Source organism: Poecile atricapillus, chromosome 2 (genome assembly GCF_030490865.1).
Source record: "Poecile atricapillus isolate bPoeAtr1 chromosome 2, bPoeAtr1.hap1, whole genome shotgun sequence".
NCBI lineage: Eukaryota > Metazoa > Chordata > Aves > Passeriformes > Paridae > Poecile > Poecile atricapillus.
The window spans coordinates 36,580,121-36,596,050 of NC_081250.1; the positions used below are offsets into that span (position 1 = coordinate 36,580,121).

General features: G+C 37.2%; 1 protein-coding gene across 4 annotated transcripts in view; it reads right to left on the reverse strand.

Annotated features, from left to right (window-relative positions):
* Window positions 1-761: 761 nt before the first annotated feature.
* Window positions 762-15,930, reverse strand: part of SATB1 (SATB homeobox 1) — a 73,280-nt gene continuing 58,111 nt past the window's right edge. For 2 of the 4 annotated variants that reach the window (XM_058832619.1, XM_058832620.1), the window contains 3 exons: window positions 5,582-5,785; window positions 4,990-5,085; window positions 763-2,482 (listed from right to left, as the gene is read on the reverse strand). In XM_058832619.1, coding sequence (XP_058688602.1) covers window positions 2,000-2,482; window positions 4,990-5,085; window positions 5,582-5,785 — 783 coding nt within the window. In that variant the 3' untranslated portion in view covers window positions 763-1,999. Of the gene's footprint in view, window positions 2,483-4,989; window positions 5,086-5,581; window positions 5,786-15,930 lie in introns of all 4 variants that reach the window. The other 2 variants (XM_058832622.1, XM_058832621.1) reach the window with 2 other exon arrangements.

Here is a 15,930-nt window from a genome sequence, read left to right on the forward strand (position 1 = left end):
GAGACAAAGGACAACCTGCAGCAGTTTCAAATTTCCTTATGAACATAATGGAACTAAACCAAGAGTCATTTGTGCCTTTGAAATTCATGTTGAGTTTTGCAAACTTTTAGTCATTTTGGGAAGAACTGAGCTGAATCCCCATCCCGAGTCACACCGTGTGTGAGCTATTTCTCTCCTAGGAGAACAACACTGTGTACTCCATAACTTTTAGCTTCAGACTGCTCTTTAACCTAGACATGAGCCTTGCATAAATTCAGAGGTCACCAATTGTTATGGCTTTATCAAGAACCTTATTAGTGATCATTAAATATAATCTTGCTTAGAAGGAGACTGCTATGGGCAAAGCCCATCTTTCCTATTTATTTTATGACTATTAATGTTTTTTTTAATGTTTATACATTAGTGCAAGGAACAGTGTTAGCATAATTCTAGTGTAAAATAAAACCAGCTGTATCCATTATAAGTGCATTACTGCCAGGAACTGTAAATATGTTTATGCCTGATAGCCTTCTGACTCAATAATATCCTGCTATCTCTGTTGGGCAGGCAAGTTTTTAAACCAAGAAAAGACAGGTTATGATTTTCATAACCAAACTGTGTTTCTTTTTGAAGTATGTTATCTAAATTCAAATTTTAAGAAGGTCATTAAAAAAATCTGCCTGTGATTTTAAAGGAGAACAAAGTGGTGGCAAGAAGGTATGATGCGCACTAAGAACAAGTTATTCCTCACAGATATACACATACACAGACAAACCCTGCCATATCATACCATACAAACAATTTTAATTGTGTAGTTACAGTCAATAACCACTCCTAGTCAGAACATTTCTGCATAAAGAAAATTGTGATACACTTATAAAAACAGCCAGCTGTAACAAAATAACTGGTGTTTTCATAGCAATAAACTCATAAAAAAGAAATACACCTTTATACAGAAAATTTATACAGCTGTAGCTTTAAAATTGATTGTAAACCAAAGGAAGACACATTGCAAACATCAATTATTTTCACATTAATTGCATAAGTTTCTAAGGTGATCTATTAGTTTTATTTACCTAAGCTTATTTGCATGATAGTAAAAATTGCATACAACAATAAGAGTGAAGCTTATAGTATGAATTGCTTGGATAACATAGAGCACTTTTTATAGGCAACTGTGTAAAGCACATTTTCTCTATTTAAAACTTTTAAGACACTTTGTTTTACTGCCCATCAAAATACATTTATAAATAGAAAAAAAAATCAGTATGGTAACAAGAGAAGCAATATTACATTTAACGGAAACTTCCAAAAAAATTAATTACAACATGATGCTGCAGGATCTACAAATAAATAATGAGGACTAAATTGTGTTTCACATTTTCTTTTTCATTTTCTCTAAAACCATGTAACAATGAGAATGGAAAAAAAAAAAATACAGTGACCTTTATTTCCAAAAGAAAACAAATCTGAATTACGGCAGTGCCATATAATACAAGGCATTTGTTGGCATATGTTATCTTTAAACTGCATTCCACAGTCTATAGTTCTTTTGTAACATACAATAGAACAAGAGTAACAAACTCTTTTTATTTTATTTTTTTAAATAAATGTGATTTTTCAAAGATCAAGTGTGGAGTGCTACAGTAATAATTAAAAAACAAGAACAAAACAGAAACAAAAAAACAGTAAATCACAAAAGTTGTAATGCTTGTCTGAAGGCTCCAGAATCAAAATCACTGGTATCATGCTTATTGGGTACACTCACAGTGTATCCAGTGAACACAAATTAATATCAAACAATCCTCAACGCTTCATCTGTTGCTGCGAAGCAGTTTGTAAAACAGAGTAAAACATCTAGTGCAGTCTGCATTATCCTTTTTTTCAACTTTTGTGCAAGTTTTGGAAGATTCATTGGCCAAACAATGAATAATAAGGGTTTTTGACAGAACGCAAGATGGAATTTTCATTTCATTAGTAAATACCAGCGGCACTGTTGAAAGAAAATAATACTTTTAGATCAGTCTTTCAATTCAGCATTAATCTCTGTGTTCCCTTCTACTGATAACTCTTCTTCTAGTTTAACTGAAAAAAGCGTGTTTGCATTTTTGTCTTGGATGCTGTCTTCTAAATCCTTGAGCAGCTCTTCTTCCTTGTATTCTGCAACATCCACCTCCAAACCAGAATTGTCCTTCAGCTTCCCATGGTGCTTGAGATAATATCGCTGGTTCTGAAAGAACTTGATAATGGTGTACTTGGGCAGGTCAAGCTGAGCGGAGAGAGTCTGGATTGCTTCTTCATCTGGATACAGGCCTACATCTTGTATGAAACTCTGTAGGATCCCTAGGGCCTCAACAGAAATCTTTGTTCGTGGTCGGGGTTTCTGACGATTTTCATCCTCAGATTCAGCTGGTGATGCTACTGTCGGTTGCCTTGGGGGTAGTCTGGGACCTGGTTGTTGTTGCTGTTGCTGCTGTTGTTGTTGCTGTTGCTGCTGTTGCTGCTGCAAGACAAAGAACAACATTTTTTTTGTACATGTATTCTTGCTCATATTTTGTTACTGAGAAAATCCGGGGGAGGGAGCAGGGGGAAGAAATTGCAGAGCTACAAACAAAGGCTTAGTAAATTAAAAGAACAAAAAGGAAGGAAAAAAAGAAAGAACAAAAAGAACACCGTAGGTTTGCTGGACCAAAGGCAGCGATGGTACAACATCGGTGCAGTTTACCTGACAAATTTTAATGAACATGTTCCGTGAGTCAAGTGCAGACAAGACAAAATGCTAAGTAGGTGATATAGTATAGGATTAACTTGACCAGATTAGCCAGAACTGTAGCAAGGGCAAAGTGAGAAAAGTGCCAGATGAGGGCAAACGTGCCGGAGCTCTGCCAGCAACGGCAGCTGCTGCCCAAAAAACAAGGGCTGCAAATCTCTAGCAATAGCTAGATGAAGGGAGTGGGGAGTCAGAGGGAAGGAGAACATTTGATCTCTTTCAGTACAGAAATATCTCACTGCTGATCTGACCTCAGCATGCACTGAAGTCTCGTCAAACTTGCAAACATTACGACAGAATGTGCTGGCTGGAAGCGCCTAACGTGATGCTGTCAAACCCAGCCTCGGCAAGGACAAAGGGCTCTGGAGGCAGGAAATCTGTATTTCCCCTTCTGGATCTGACCTCTCTTGCCTATAGTCTCTGAGCAGGCCTGCGCTGCCTGCGTCCCAACAAATAAAAAGGGAACAGACCTATTTACCTGCCTCTGTGTTTGTGCTGGAGATTATTTAGTTAATATTTATAAGGCACTAAGATGCAAAGCTCTAAATAAGTTGCACTATTATTATTAGAAGGGAACATGCTGCATTCCAAAAACTCAGGCAATAAAAATGAGCCAGTATGCACATCAGAAGAATAAGATAAAGCAAATCACGATGTAAATAATTAACAAGAGCTTAAAATGAAGTTTTGCAAGCATGGATTCAGAAACATTCTTAAAAGGTGAGGCACTGAGCCCTAGGGACAGAAATGTTTTTCTCATCTACCACCAGAGTACAGTACACTATAAGATCATGTTTAAAATCAAAAGTAAATTTATCAGCTACTGTTTGTGTTGACAATTCTTTTGCTGCACAGCACAGGAAGCACTGGTTAGTAAGATATTTTGGATCAGCAAATTTCTTGTCATATGGTACAAACCACCAGTTATTAAAAAACAACCACAGCAAAACAAGCAGTTGCTATCACTGCATTTTATTTCCCTTTGAGAGTCTCCCCTCAACAATTTTTTTGTGTTTTGGTAGTGGTTACCAGGCCTCTAGTAGCAGCTCTTTGAGACCCTAAGAAGCACAAAATGCTGTACAAATGGTATAAATACTGGAGGGATTAGAATTCTGTCTGCTTCATAGGGACTCTTGCGGTTATGGAGACCTCGCACAGATCTCCACAACCAGTTTAGAAGCCACTGCTTTAAGTGATCTTCATATTTTAAGATCTGACATAAATGCCCTGGAATTAGGTCTCCTTCCTCATTCCTGCTGAGGTCCTTTCATGGTTTATAGCCTGTGAGCAGTCCCATTCAAGGCTTCAATCCTGAAGAGATTCAAGACTACTCCCAGCACATTAAATTCTTACAAGACTGGAGGCTTTTTATATACAGTTTGAAAACTTGTGTCTGAGCGACATATTTATGTATCTACAATGATTACCATCTAGAAGAGCGGAGACAAAACTCGGGCCCAATCTCCCAATCCTTACTCTTACAAGTCATATTAAGATATTACAATGCAACTGCTTATGTGAATAATATTTATGAGATCAAACACACAACTTTTATCAACAAGGCAAGAAAATCTAAGTAAGTAGCATAGTGGCTGAATGTTTATATTGTGCATAAGCTTCTCCTTTTATCCCCTTAAGAAGCGATTTTATTAAAAACAATGTACATTTTCAAACAAGTGCTGTTTTATTACTTAATATAGATCTTTCTCTCTCTTTGTGCTAAATCAAACAGCAAGTTTCCAGGCTTTCACAATTATTTTAGTACTTGATATCCTAAGGGATTGTCTTATTCAGTTTGCTTTATCTTTAATATACACTCGTGTTGTTTCTGGCTGCGAGATAACTCTATCCTTCCTAGCTTTGTAAATATTTTTCTGTATAGGTAATATAAGTGATACACAGGGTCTCAGCTGAGGTTGGGAAAGCATGGGGTAATATCTGCCCTTTAAGAAGGAGCAGTTACAAGGCTGACCTCAGGCCTTTTGTGAGAAACGATTAAAGAGTCCCAGCTCAGAAGAGACAGCAGTCCCCACTGACAACCTGGGCTGCACAGCTTAGCACAGCAGCCAGCTCCACTCCTGGCTGGCAGCGCCTGTGCCAGCAAAAAGGGTGTGTGCAGCTCCTGGAGGAGGCCCCGCTGGGGCTGCCCTGAAGCAGAGGGCAGCTTTTCCAAGCCTCATGGTGTGGGCCTTGCACCCCCTCCTCTCTCTCCCTGACATGGTGCCCTTGTGCCAGCTCACCTGTGGAGCAGCACCCAGCCAAGGTCCAGCAGTCAGCAGGCCTGGTAGGAAAGCGCCTCTATGCTCTCCTTTCCCAAGGGTGGTGGGAGAGGGGCTCTGAAGGAAAAACAAACAAATATTGACTCACCCCAGTCTCAACCGGGGTTAAAGTGGGATGAGGAGTCCCCTTCCCTTCAGTCCTACCCAGGATGAGCTGCCACTGCTGAGGGCTCTTGCTTAGTTTTGGAACAGCAGCACAACAAGGTCCTCCTGCTCTGTTGGGAAGACCTGTGACACCGGTGCCACACGCTCCTGCCTTTTGGCCCTGGTGCCTGTCCAGCCAGGCACAGCCAGCACGGAGCTCGCCCTGCCCCGCACACACCTGCCTTGCGCTACCACCACAGACGTTTGCAAACACCAGCGAACTGAAACAAGAACTGTGGGTGGTCACACGGCCTCCTTTGAACTGTGGTGGTGGACGGCAGAGCACTCTTATCTTGCACCGCGAGACCTGCATTTAGCCTGACCGGGAGGGAAGAAACACTAATTTCCTTTGCTCCGTTTAAAGCTTTATTTACTTAGCGCTCTGCGGGATTGGCCAAGGTAAACTAACCTGAATCTGTTCTGCTGGCACATGGATAATGTGGGAAGGCCTGTCACCATGGTGATGAACTGCATTGCTTTCTTGTTCATAAATGGCATCGCGTTCAGGCTGAGGAAGACTGAGGAACCTTCGGATCATGGAGAGATTCTCCCAGAGGGTCCTGTTCTCTGGTGATGGATCTTCTTTCCAACGTAACAGCTCACAGAGCCACCCCTTGAAGATAAAACCAGCAAAACATTAGTGGGTTTTTTTTTTGTCACACTGCAAGGGGCAAAATGAGGGTGACATGTATATCTTAGAGGTGCTGCATTCTCTCATGCCCTCACCTGATCCAAAGCGCTTTCACTGCACAAGCTAGGCTTAAAGGAAACGCCAATACACTGAGATGCTGCCCTGCCATTTTACAGACCCTTACCAACCACATGCATTTTAGAAAGTACCTTCCCCTTGGTCTCACACCACAGTGCAGCTGTTTGTTTGCTTGACTGTAGGGCTGGCTTAATGTAAATCATAGCAGCAGAGGAGCTCCCTAATATCCTTCCAAAAGAGAGGAATCCTATGACTAGATACAGTCAAGCAATAACTTCCTATTTCTACAAGAAAGAGGTTGCTACAAGAAGAGTTTTCTCTGCAGGTGAACTTCTTTCAAGTGATACATAACTGTTTCCAGATTGTCCTCATAGTCCCAAAAAAATCCAGTCCCTCAGTTTTACGTACAGGATTATTAGAGGTTAGGGGGAAGGAAGATGTGCTCTAGCTTCTGATACACCATTTATACATTTTTACATCAAGGACAGCAAGGTGCCTTAGTCTTTGGGACACCTAATAAGAAGTTGGCTACAGAATCTTCTGCAAAAACAGAAACAGTTGTTAATTTGTTTCCAAAAGAGACATGAGTTCATCACAAAAATGTAATGTTTCCTTACATCTTCTTAAAATTGAATTGAGGATTTTTTCTTAACTGTGCACTGGTAGTTCTAAATGAGGAATGTAAACCCTCTAGCTGGGACAGTGTGCATCAGCAGAAATTTTCTAATATATTAAAATTTAGGAACAAAATATTACATGTATAAAACATGCATATTTCCTTTATTTTAGCTTCAAGGATCTGTTTTCAAAAATAGGTTCATGCAGTTTTATCTCTTAATGCTGTAGGAAAGATAATGTGACATTTTATTGAATCAACAAATAATATAAATGTACAGAAGCTTTTAGATCCTTTTTATATGTACCAGTAGTGGATTAATGGTATATCCAGACTGGTTTACTAACAGATATAATAGACATGTAGATATGGTATAGGTATGTATTTTCCTGAAGATACTCATATCTTCAGCTAAGAATTAATAAATGCAGTGTAAAAACATTGCCACAACAGGAAGAGTAAAAGTAAACAAATAATGCATTCATATTGTATATGAAAATATTTAGTGAGGTGTGTATAAAAATTTGAAGTATATTTGCTTGGATATAAGTGGAAAACTGAACAAATGACACAGAAGAAAATGCCCCCAAGAAACTATCAAAATGACAAATGTTATAGAGATGGTGGTAACAGAGCTGAAAAAGCAAAAATTTAAATGGGGCCAAAATCTGCCTGGTGCTCATGAGGTGTGCTAGGGAGGGAGCAGAGACAGGGGAGAGCAGAGGCAGCAGAATGACTCCCCTATACCCTAGGGATGGAGCACACTCCATTCCTTGACCATGCACTAAGGGGGGATGCTGGGATTGCCCCAGGGTTTAGCAAGATGACTTGGAAATGCAGCCAAATACCTTCACACAGAGCACACAACACTCAGCCTGTCCTGGCTGGAATTGTATGGCATGTTTTCAAAACAGTAGCAAGGGTCTCTGGAATCTCACTGGAATGTATTAGCAGAGCGAGCTCTCCCTGCCCCTAACAAAAACAGCATGTTGCTCATGGCTCTCTGCTCACCTTGCATGTGTGGGGAAACTGAATGCTGGATTACGTTTAACAGCACTATTCATTTATTGCAGTAAGCTAAAAGTGGTGTACTCAGAAAGCAGAGGTAGCTTGTTGGAGATGGAAGAGAGAAGATGAAGAGAAACCAATCTAGATCTTTTAACTGAAAAGCAGTTACAAAATTCTTAATGAAAGAACCCTAAAGCCACAAACCATCCCATACCAAAGCGTAAAAATTGTTGTTTGGTTGTCTGGAATCTACGCTGCTTCACACTGAAACTGTTGGCTCTCTTTCTAATTGTGGTGAAACAAAGAACAGAGCTGCCCATCATGACAGTTTGGTGAAAGCAAAAAAAAAGACAAGACAACCTGTCTCCACCCATGACACCTCTCCAAGGCATACACACAGGCTGGAAAAGAAGTTACACTGTGCATTTAGAAGATGCACATGTTTTATCTGCTGACCACGGGAATCACAGGGTTTGTTTTTTCTTAAAAATCCAGTAGAAACTTTTCATAATTAAAAAATATCCAGAAAAAGAAAAAAAGTCCTAGGCAATAATACTTTCTGTTGATTAAACATACATCACAACAGTTTTTGTTAACTAAGAAATACCTTCTGCCCTTACAGTCTTCTTTTCTGTTTCTGTATTTACTAGGTCAGACCTTATTTTTATCAACTACGGATAGCTAACATTGTATTTCCAATATTTTTTTTTCAATTTTTGCACTGAAATACTACTTCTAATTCTTTATCTAAAATTATTTGATGAATTGTAACCTGAAACATGTCTCTGCTAGCCTTTCAGGGATTTTGAGATAATGAAGACATACTTCTGACAGGGTAACACAGAAAAGATTACTTTTCTACCAAAATGTCTCTATTCCACTTGGCACATTTTTAAAGAAGTAGACACACTCTGATAAAATATTTGATGGAAAACATGGGAACAAACAATTGAATTATTTTACAATTACAATTTTTTCATCTTCATGGCTTATTTCTGTACATATTTATGAAAGTTGATCTCACCAATGTTCTCAGAAGAGATAGTGGATGGACAGCAAGAGAGGCTGTAGGGGCTTACTTTGTTGAGACAAAGAACTTTATACCAATATGCTTTCTTTTGGTTCAAGACAAACAAAAATAAAAGTATTTCATTTAGTTTCCGGTTCAGAATTCTGTATAGGAAATAAAGCTCATTCATAAAATTTCATACTACATGAGAAAGTATGAAAGGTTTTTACAAAATTTAGGAAAAGTAATCATCTGGACTTTTCTAATGGTTAATTTTAAGTTCTGTAAAATTTATAAGTTTTGTTTCCATTTGATCTAAAAAAAGTATGAAGTGCTGCAGATAATGCAATTGAATTTACAAGGCTAAATTAACAGGGCTATTATTAACAGGGCTGGTTTTTCTCCTTTCATGCTTTTTTAAGTCTAGAGCAATTTCTGCCTAGTTTCCTTTTTTTCTTGTCTTTATATTTTTACAGGAAGTGGAAATGATCACAAAATAATAAGGAAATATTTATAAGTCAGATTAGATCACAACCGGTTTATACAGCATATAGAGTACATTGTTAAAAAAAAAACCAAAAAAAACCAAACAGCATTAAAATAATGAAGTTGATACATTTATGCAGAAAGGCAAACCCCCCAAAAACTCTGCAATGACATTGGGAACAACCTTGATTTTAAAACAGAGTAAATTTGCCAGGCAACATTACACTGAATATAAAGAGAGTACAAAGCAAAATATAAACATTAGCCACATGTAAATATGTTTGGAGAACTTTCAGGATGTTACTACTTTTCAAACTGACAAAGTTTAATTTGACACCTTCTGTTCTAAAACCTTTGTTTCTATTCAAAATCACGCCTTTAGCTGCTATCAATCACTATGCTCTCCCTATTACTTAAAATACTGGCATGGGCCCTGGATAAGCTGAAAATGCCATGCAGATGAATTCTGAGATAATATGTTCAAACCTGTTATATACAACACAAATCCTGTAAAGTTATGTATTGTAAACCTACATTTATTGGGAACTAAAAGTCTTAAATCCATCTGCTACAAAGAAAATACTGTTATGCACTTTCAAGTAACCAAGTACCATCTGCAAAGGTCTTGCTACAGTAAGCAAGAAAATGGTGAAAAAAAAAAGATGCTAAACCTAAGATATTTAAAATAAATAAGAGTCTTCTGTCTGGTTTTCTGATAGGGATTTAGTAAAGAAACACAAGACATTAGAGGAAAAAAACCTGTGAAAGCCGAACTGCCAAACTATTGCAGGAAAAGCGCAAAGAGGATAACTGCCAAAACTTAGGCTCTGCAATACCCATGATCATGCTTATTTTAAAGAAAGCATCTATGCATTTTATCTATATATCCAAATTATATTCTTTTCAGTTAGACCTCTGCTATGCTTAAATAAAGTCTTGTGCTCTTTCACATAGAGTTTCTAATAAAATACTCTTCCATTCTTTATTATTGAAAGGGGAAAAAAAAATCTGCACCTAACGTTTGAAAACCTACCTTAATTACATCAAAGAGAATAACATTACGATAATGAAAAATGTTCTCTGGCCAAAGCTTTCCAAATCAGCAACAAACACATCTAGTCTGAGAAAGGAAGGCTACAAGGTGAAGCAATTGAACTTGTTTGCTCAATTTGTTACATTGATAATAATTTGCCAAATGATGAATATTTCTTGCAGAATAACAACGACTTCAGCGGTTTTTAGAAAGGCTGAAATTTAAATCTAAGAAGGGAAAACATTTTAGAGTATCAAAACTAAGACAAGCTCAGGTTTTTTTGGTTATAGTATATTTAAGATTATTTTGTATCATTCTCTGGGGCATATAGTATAATAAAAATTTATGGTGCTAAAAGAAATCAATCTAAATAGGGAGGTATTTGATACAAACATTTTAGCAGAAAGTGTGAATTGCATTTCAGCATCTACCGTGAACAAAGACTAAGTACATAATCCATTAAACAGTACTTCTAACTAAAAAAAATTGAGTATTGTAGACTAAACTAAAGTAGGCATTTTGAATGAGCACATTTTCAGCAACTAACTAGAAAGCTCGCAATTTATCATTCAACAAATAATTTTCTACTTTTAAAAGAATCTGTAAGTGTTACTTATGCTAATGAAGACTGTTTTTAATCTGCCCACAAACATGCTAATAGAGGGCAATTTTTTTTTATTTACAATGCTGAAGGCACTCCAGTTTACAGAACGCAGATATGAAATTACACTTGGTAAAATGGGCTCTTAATTGTCTGAGCAATCCAAATCCTTCACCTTTAACAGGAAAGCTTATAGACAAAACAAAGGAAAAGAACTCACGGACTAAACTTTAAATATTGACTTTTTCCCTTCAAAAGCCATCCAACTTGCTTTACAATCTCATTATTGTTCCAAATGGCTGCACTCAGATGCTTCTATTTCTTTACACAACACATACCACATATACAAGGGGAAAAAAAGGGCCAACACAACCACTGCCATATATGCATATAGTATTAGTCTTTAGTATTAAATTTGTAAGCTGCACACTGCACAGAAAGGTTGCTTTTGGAAAAGTCATAATACTTTGAGAGAGATACATAATGGTAGCAAAGGAGTACTGAAAGCATTTTAAATTATTTACTAGGTTAAAAGGGTGAAATGGTACTTTAAATACATCAAATTTCATCATCTGGGCCATTTTTTGGTGGCAAAGTGGTATTGATCTTTCCAAATGCTTAAAATTAACTATTTCCAGAAGGTCATTATTTGATTAAAGGCATTAAAGTTGAGGGCAAGAAATGATGCACTTTGTCTTCTTTCCCATTCAAATAATCGTGTAATTTAATCAGAACTATCCCTTCATGTCCTGTAATAAAAATGTTTGTCTTAAGATATTGTTCTTTACCTAACATATTAACCTTTAAATGTTATGAAGTTCTTAAGAATAATCTCTGCTTAGAGAAGATTCTTCCATAATGCAATGAAAGGATCTCCAGCATTTAAATTGATAAGGCCAAATTTCCCCTACACATTGATTGGAAAATGCATTAAACCCTTCAACTGAGATTTCTCACAGTGTTCAACAGGATCAAAAATTCAGGGAGTTCTGAATCAGTAAGCTCATGCATATGTCACTGAGAAACAAAAATAAGCAAATGTCACTTCAGCACAAACAAATATGACCAATAAGTAACAATGGACACTGCTTTAATTTCTCTGGGAAACGTTTGTGTTACATTTACACTTTCTAAAAAATAGAACAGGGGAAACAGGGAACAGCCACTGCAGGGTAAGAACAGAGCATTTAATTAAAAATTAATTTTCATGTTAAATACCTTAAATCTGACTTCTTTCTGTGTGAAATACCTGTGGCTTCAGATGTGGGAAAAAGCCTAGATGACAAGAGCAGTCCTTTTCATCCTTAGATGTTATTCTGGAATTTCCTGCTGCAGGAAAATTTATTCTGACTGCAGGTTTATCTTTCCTAAAATACATAAAGTATCCTGGCTAGCTCCTATGCAAAGCTGAATAGACCTAAGTGCTTCACAGAAGAACTAAAGTCTATTAAAAGAAAGGCCACTGGGTATTTTTATAAAAATCTGGGAAAACAAATAATCTACCAGACTTAGAAATTTTTGATACTGACCAAAACATTTATTAGAGTATATTTTAGCTTATTTTTCAGGAAATTTTAAGAACTGACTTCCTTCTGTGAGGCAATATAGTTTTGATGAATTTTAAAAACTGCAGTGAATATTCAATACTTTGGGATGTCCTTATTTTTCTAAGAAAATTGTGCACCTTGAACTTAGGAAGCAAAAGCTCATTTTTGGCTGGTTCCAGAAGATGAGTAGAAATATCAGAATATGAATTATCTTCTTGATATGTCACCTAAAGTGATAATAAATGTACCCAGAACAATGGTTGCATTGGTATTTTATTTTCACTAATCAGCCTTAAGTTTCAGGCTTTGCCTTCGAGCACTGTCCTAAATCAGGGAAAGTTTGAAACCTGAATCTGTCCTTTATCTCCAGATTTTCCTGGTTCATCTATTTTACTGGCTTTCATTACTAGAACGTTGAAAAGGGAAGCCAGATGTGGATTTTAAGTAAATCTGCATCTACCATCATCATAGATGAGATTTGAAACTGAAAACCCCACAACCTCACAGGGCTTTTCAGAAGAAAGGTAAACTTCACTGGCAGAAAAAAACTTCCTTTGAAGAATACTGAGACAGATGATGCCATTCCTTAACTTTCTTATCCAACCTATTATTCAGCTACACCATCTGTCTGCATAGTACCTCCACCTTTCGTCTGTGTGGTGAAAAACAAATGACCAAATACATAGCAGTGATATACAAATTTTCAGTGATATTTTAGGGGAAAATGATTCCTAATGTCTCTTCATTCCTCTGCCTTTTCTGCTCCTCAGCTGCAGCATTTCAAAGTTAAATACATATTTCTATTCTTGTAAATATCCAAACAAATAAATAGGGAAGGGAAGGGAAACTTGCTAAAGCAACTTCTAAAATTCAGTGACAAGCATCCAACAAGTACAGAAGCAAAATGATACAGGGAGCTGTTGCAGTGCTCCCACAGCCTTGTCTGTCATAGCACACCTCTGTTTCTACACAGAGCCATGGTGAGTGACCAAAAGCCAGTGCTTGCGAAAAAACTAGCTAGATTAAGGTCTGAGGCTGTATCAAAACTGGTCTGTGTGTCCCCTGTGTATGAGCACTGCAGACACAACCAGCTCATGGGCAAAAAAACCTAACCTGTAACTCTAAACCTGACTGAAAACACGAGTATCATTACTTTTTAGTTGAGTACAGAGGAAATTCAATAATCTAAATGAAGGGCTTCTCCCTAGCTTGGTTTCTCTGCTCTCAGCTTCCTTCACCATTTCTTGCCCCTGTTCAAATGTATCTTTTTTACAGCATTGCCTTCAATTACCTAGCAATGATAGATAGGCACAAGCCCTCATCAAAACCACAATGCATATACCTTCAAAAATCTTACATAAAATGCAACTACATTCATATGCAAAAAGACAAAAAAGTAATAGATGCAAAAAATAATGGGTGAAGCTTTACCCTGCCTTCCTCTGCTTCAGATTCTTCCTCTTTCACACACACTTGATTCAATTAGCATTGTAACCCTGAGAGAACATCTGAAATAAAGTGGACTTAACAATAATTTAAAAACCTAAAAAGAAAGATTTTTAAGGTTTTAAGGTGGTTGTTTTTTTTTTCTAAAAAGAAAGAAAAAACACCTGCTAATTATTAAATAAGCCAGTCTTAGTCTGGTACATTACTTTTTATAGTACAATCATATAAAATGGGTCAGTGGGTTTCACAGAGGGTGACTGATAATATATAGCCCTTTATCTTTTATTTAAGCAGAAAGAAGTACTGATTTCATTGCAATACCAATGTGTCCCTTGAAAGTAAATACAACCCTAAATTCAACCACGACCCTTAACAGCCCACACTTATTTATTCTTAAACATGCAATCAATTTTGTATGGCAGCTATATCTGCAGTTTAGTTAGAAAAGAGTCTTTAATAGAAAGAGCCTGGCAATTTTAAAAATCTTTTTTACTACTATCAATTTACAGCAAATGTTTATTATTACATTGCTTAAAGAGATTTAACATTTGCTTTGGGGGAAAAGACCTCCAGTAAAAGAGCCACTGGGCCAAAGTTTCACTTTTGTAATTACTTATATGTTTATTCATCATGTTGCATATATATTTTAAAAAATATTATCATTTCCCAGATGGAGCAATTTAATTTCATGGCTTTTTGTCACATGTTTTCTTCTTTCCAGAATTCATTTTGGATCAGGGAAGATCTACCACACATTGAGGAATCTCAGGCTCAGAGGAATTCGGACTTCATTGTAACTACAGTTCAGCTGACAAGATATTCCAACAAGTGACATCATTCCAAAACATACACAGCTCAAATCCATTCTCAGACATCCCTTCTAATTTTAACAGCCTAACTAAAAGCTTTCATAAAGATTTGAATTAGACATTTAAATATTCTGAGAAAATGTCTTGTCTCTTGCAGTTAAGCTGGATTCTGTGGCTTTCAGTTTCAGTGAAGAACACTTAATGCCCTGATAAAGCCAAGGGTGAGGGGAGTCTTAAGGAAATTGAAAAGAAACTTTTCTCTGACTTTCCTCCAGATTTCGTTAACCACAGAAACAGTCAGAAAATTAATAACGTTCATTATCTCAAAGCAGTCAAAAAAAAAAAAAAAAAAAATTTAAAATCCACACCTGTGAGAGTTCGATGCCTCCCAGCAAATGAGAAGGGAGCAGCCAGAAGCATGTATCTCACCCATGGAAAAAGAAAAGCAGTGAGATCCTCAGAAAGCTAAAATACCCCTACTTGGAGCACAATTGCTTGCGGCAGAAACTTAAAACAATAGGAAAGCTGGATCAAAAGGGAAGCTGGAGAGATCAGGTTTCTCTCTCCTGGGTGGGAATCAACACAAGAGTGCTTCCAGGTAGTTTGCCATCAGGTGAGGTCAAGAACGGCCACAAGGGAAAAGTTCCTAGAGAGAACAGTTCTAAGTGTTACAGTTTTCCTCACTGGCCAAGAAGAGTGCCAGCCCAGCTGAGTCCCGGTCCCAGCTGTATTTCCAGACAGCAGTTTCTGCAGTACCTTCTGTCCTTAACTCAGGGACTGCATAGTGCAGCACATGTCTTCCCACCCTGATCCCTCCCATCCTCAGGTGAAAAAAATCAATCCTTTTAGACTCTCTCCTTATACCAAACAGGAGTAGCAAAAGATTTATCAGAGGTGAAGCAAACTAGCTCCCTTAAAGCAAAAAATATAAATAAACTAATTTAAGCCCTTCATATTTTTTTTATTTTTTATTTAATAACTGGTCTTACATAAGGAGTGGAAATTTCCTGTATGAGTAGAGCTTTCTCTTGCATGCTTTAGGTACTAAAGATGCTAAGCACCAGGCTCAGTCATCTGATAATAACCTGATAAATAACCAGTCACCTGTGCATACCCACAGACGTTAACTGATATGTGTGCAAATCCCACTAAGTTGAGGTCCAAAACTTCAGGGAATTCTGCTAAGGAATTCACAGTCCAAATATCTTTGCTTTACAAAGATTCTGAAAACTATACTTATATGCTTATAAAATTCCATCCTGAAGTAAGGGAACATAACACTGCACAGGAATAAAAATGAGATGCCCCCCAAAAAACAATGCGTTTTCAGATAGAATCTGGCAGATTTGAAATTAGATAAATATTTGCAAATTGGAATTTTCTCCACTTAGCTAGCTGCATGCCGGCTCTAGCTTGTTCAATAGATGCTAACAGTTTGGGCTAATGCATAACCAAAAATCTGAAGTTTGACTTAGAGGTTAAATTTGAAGAAAA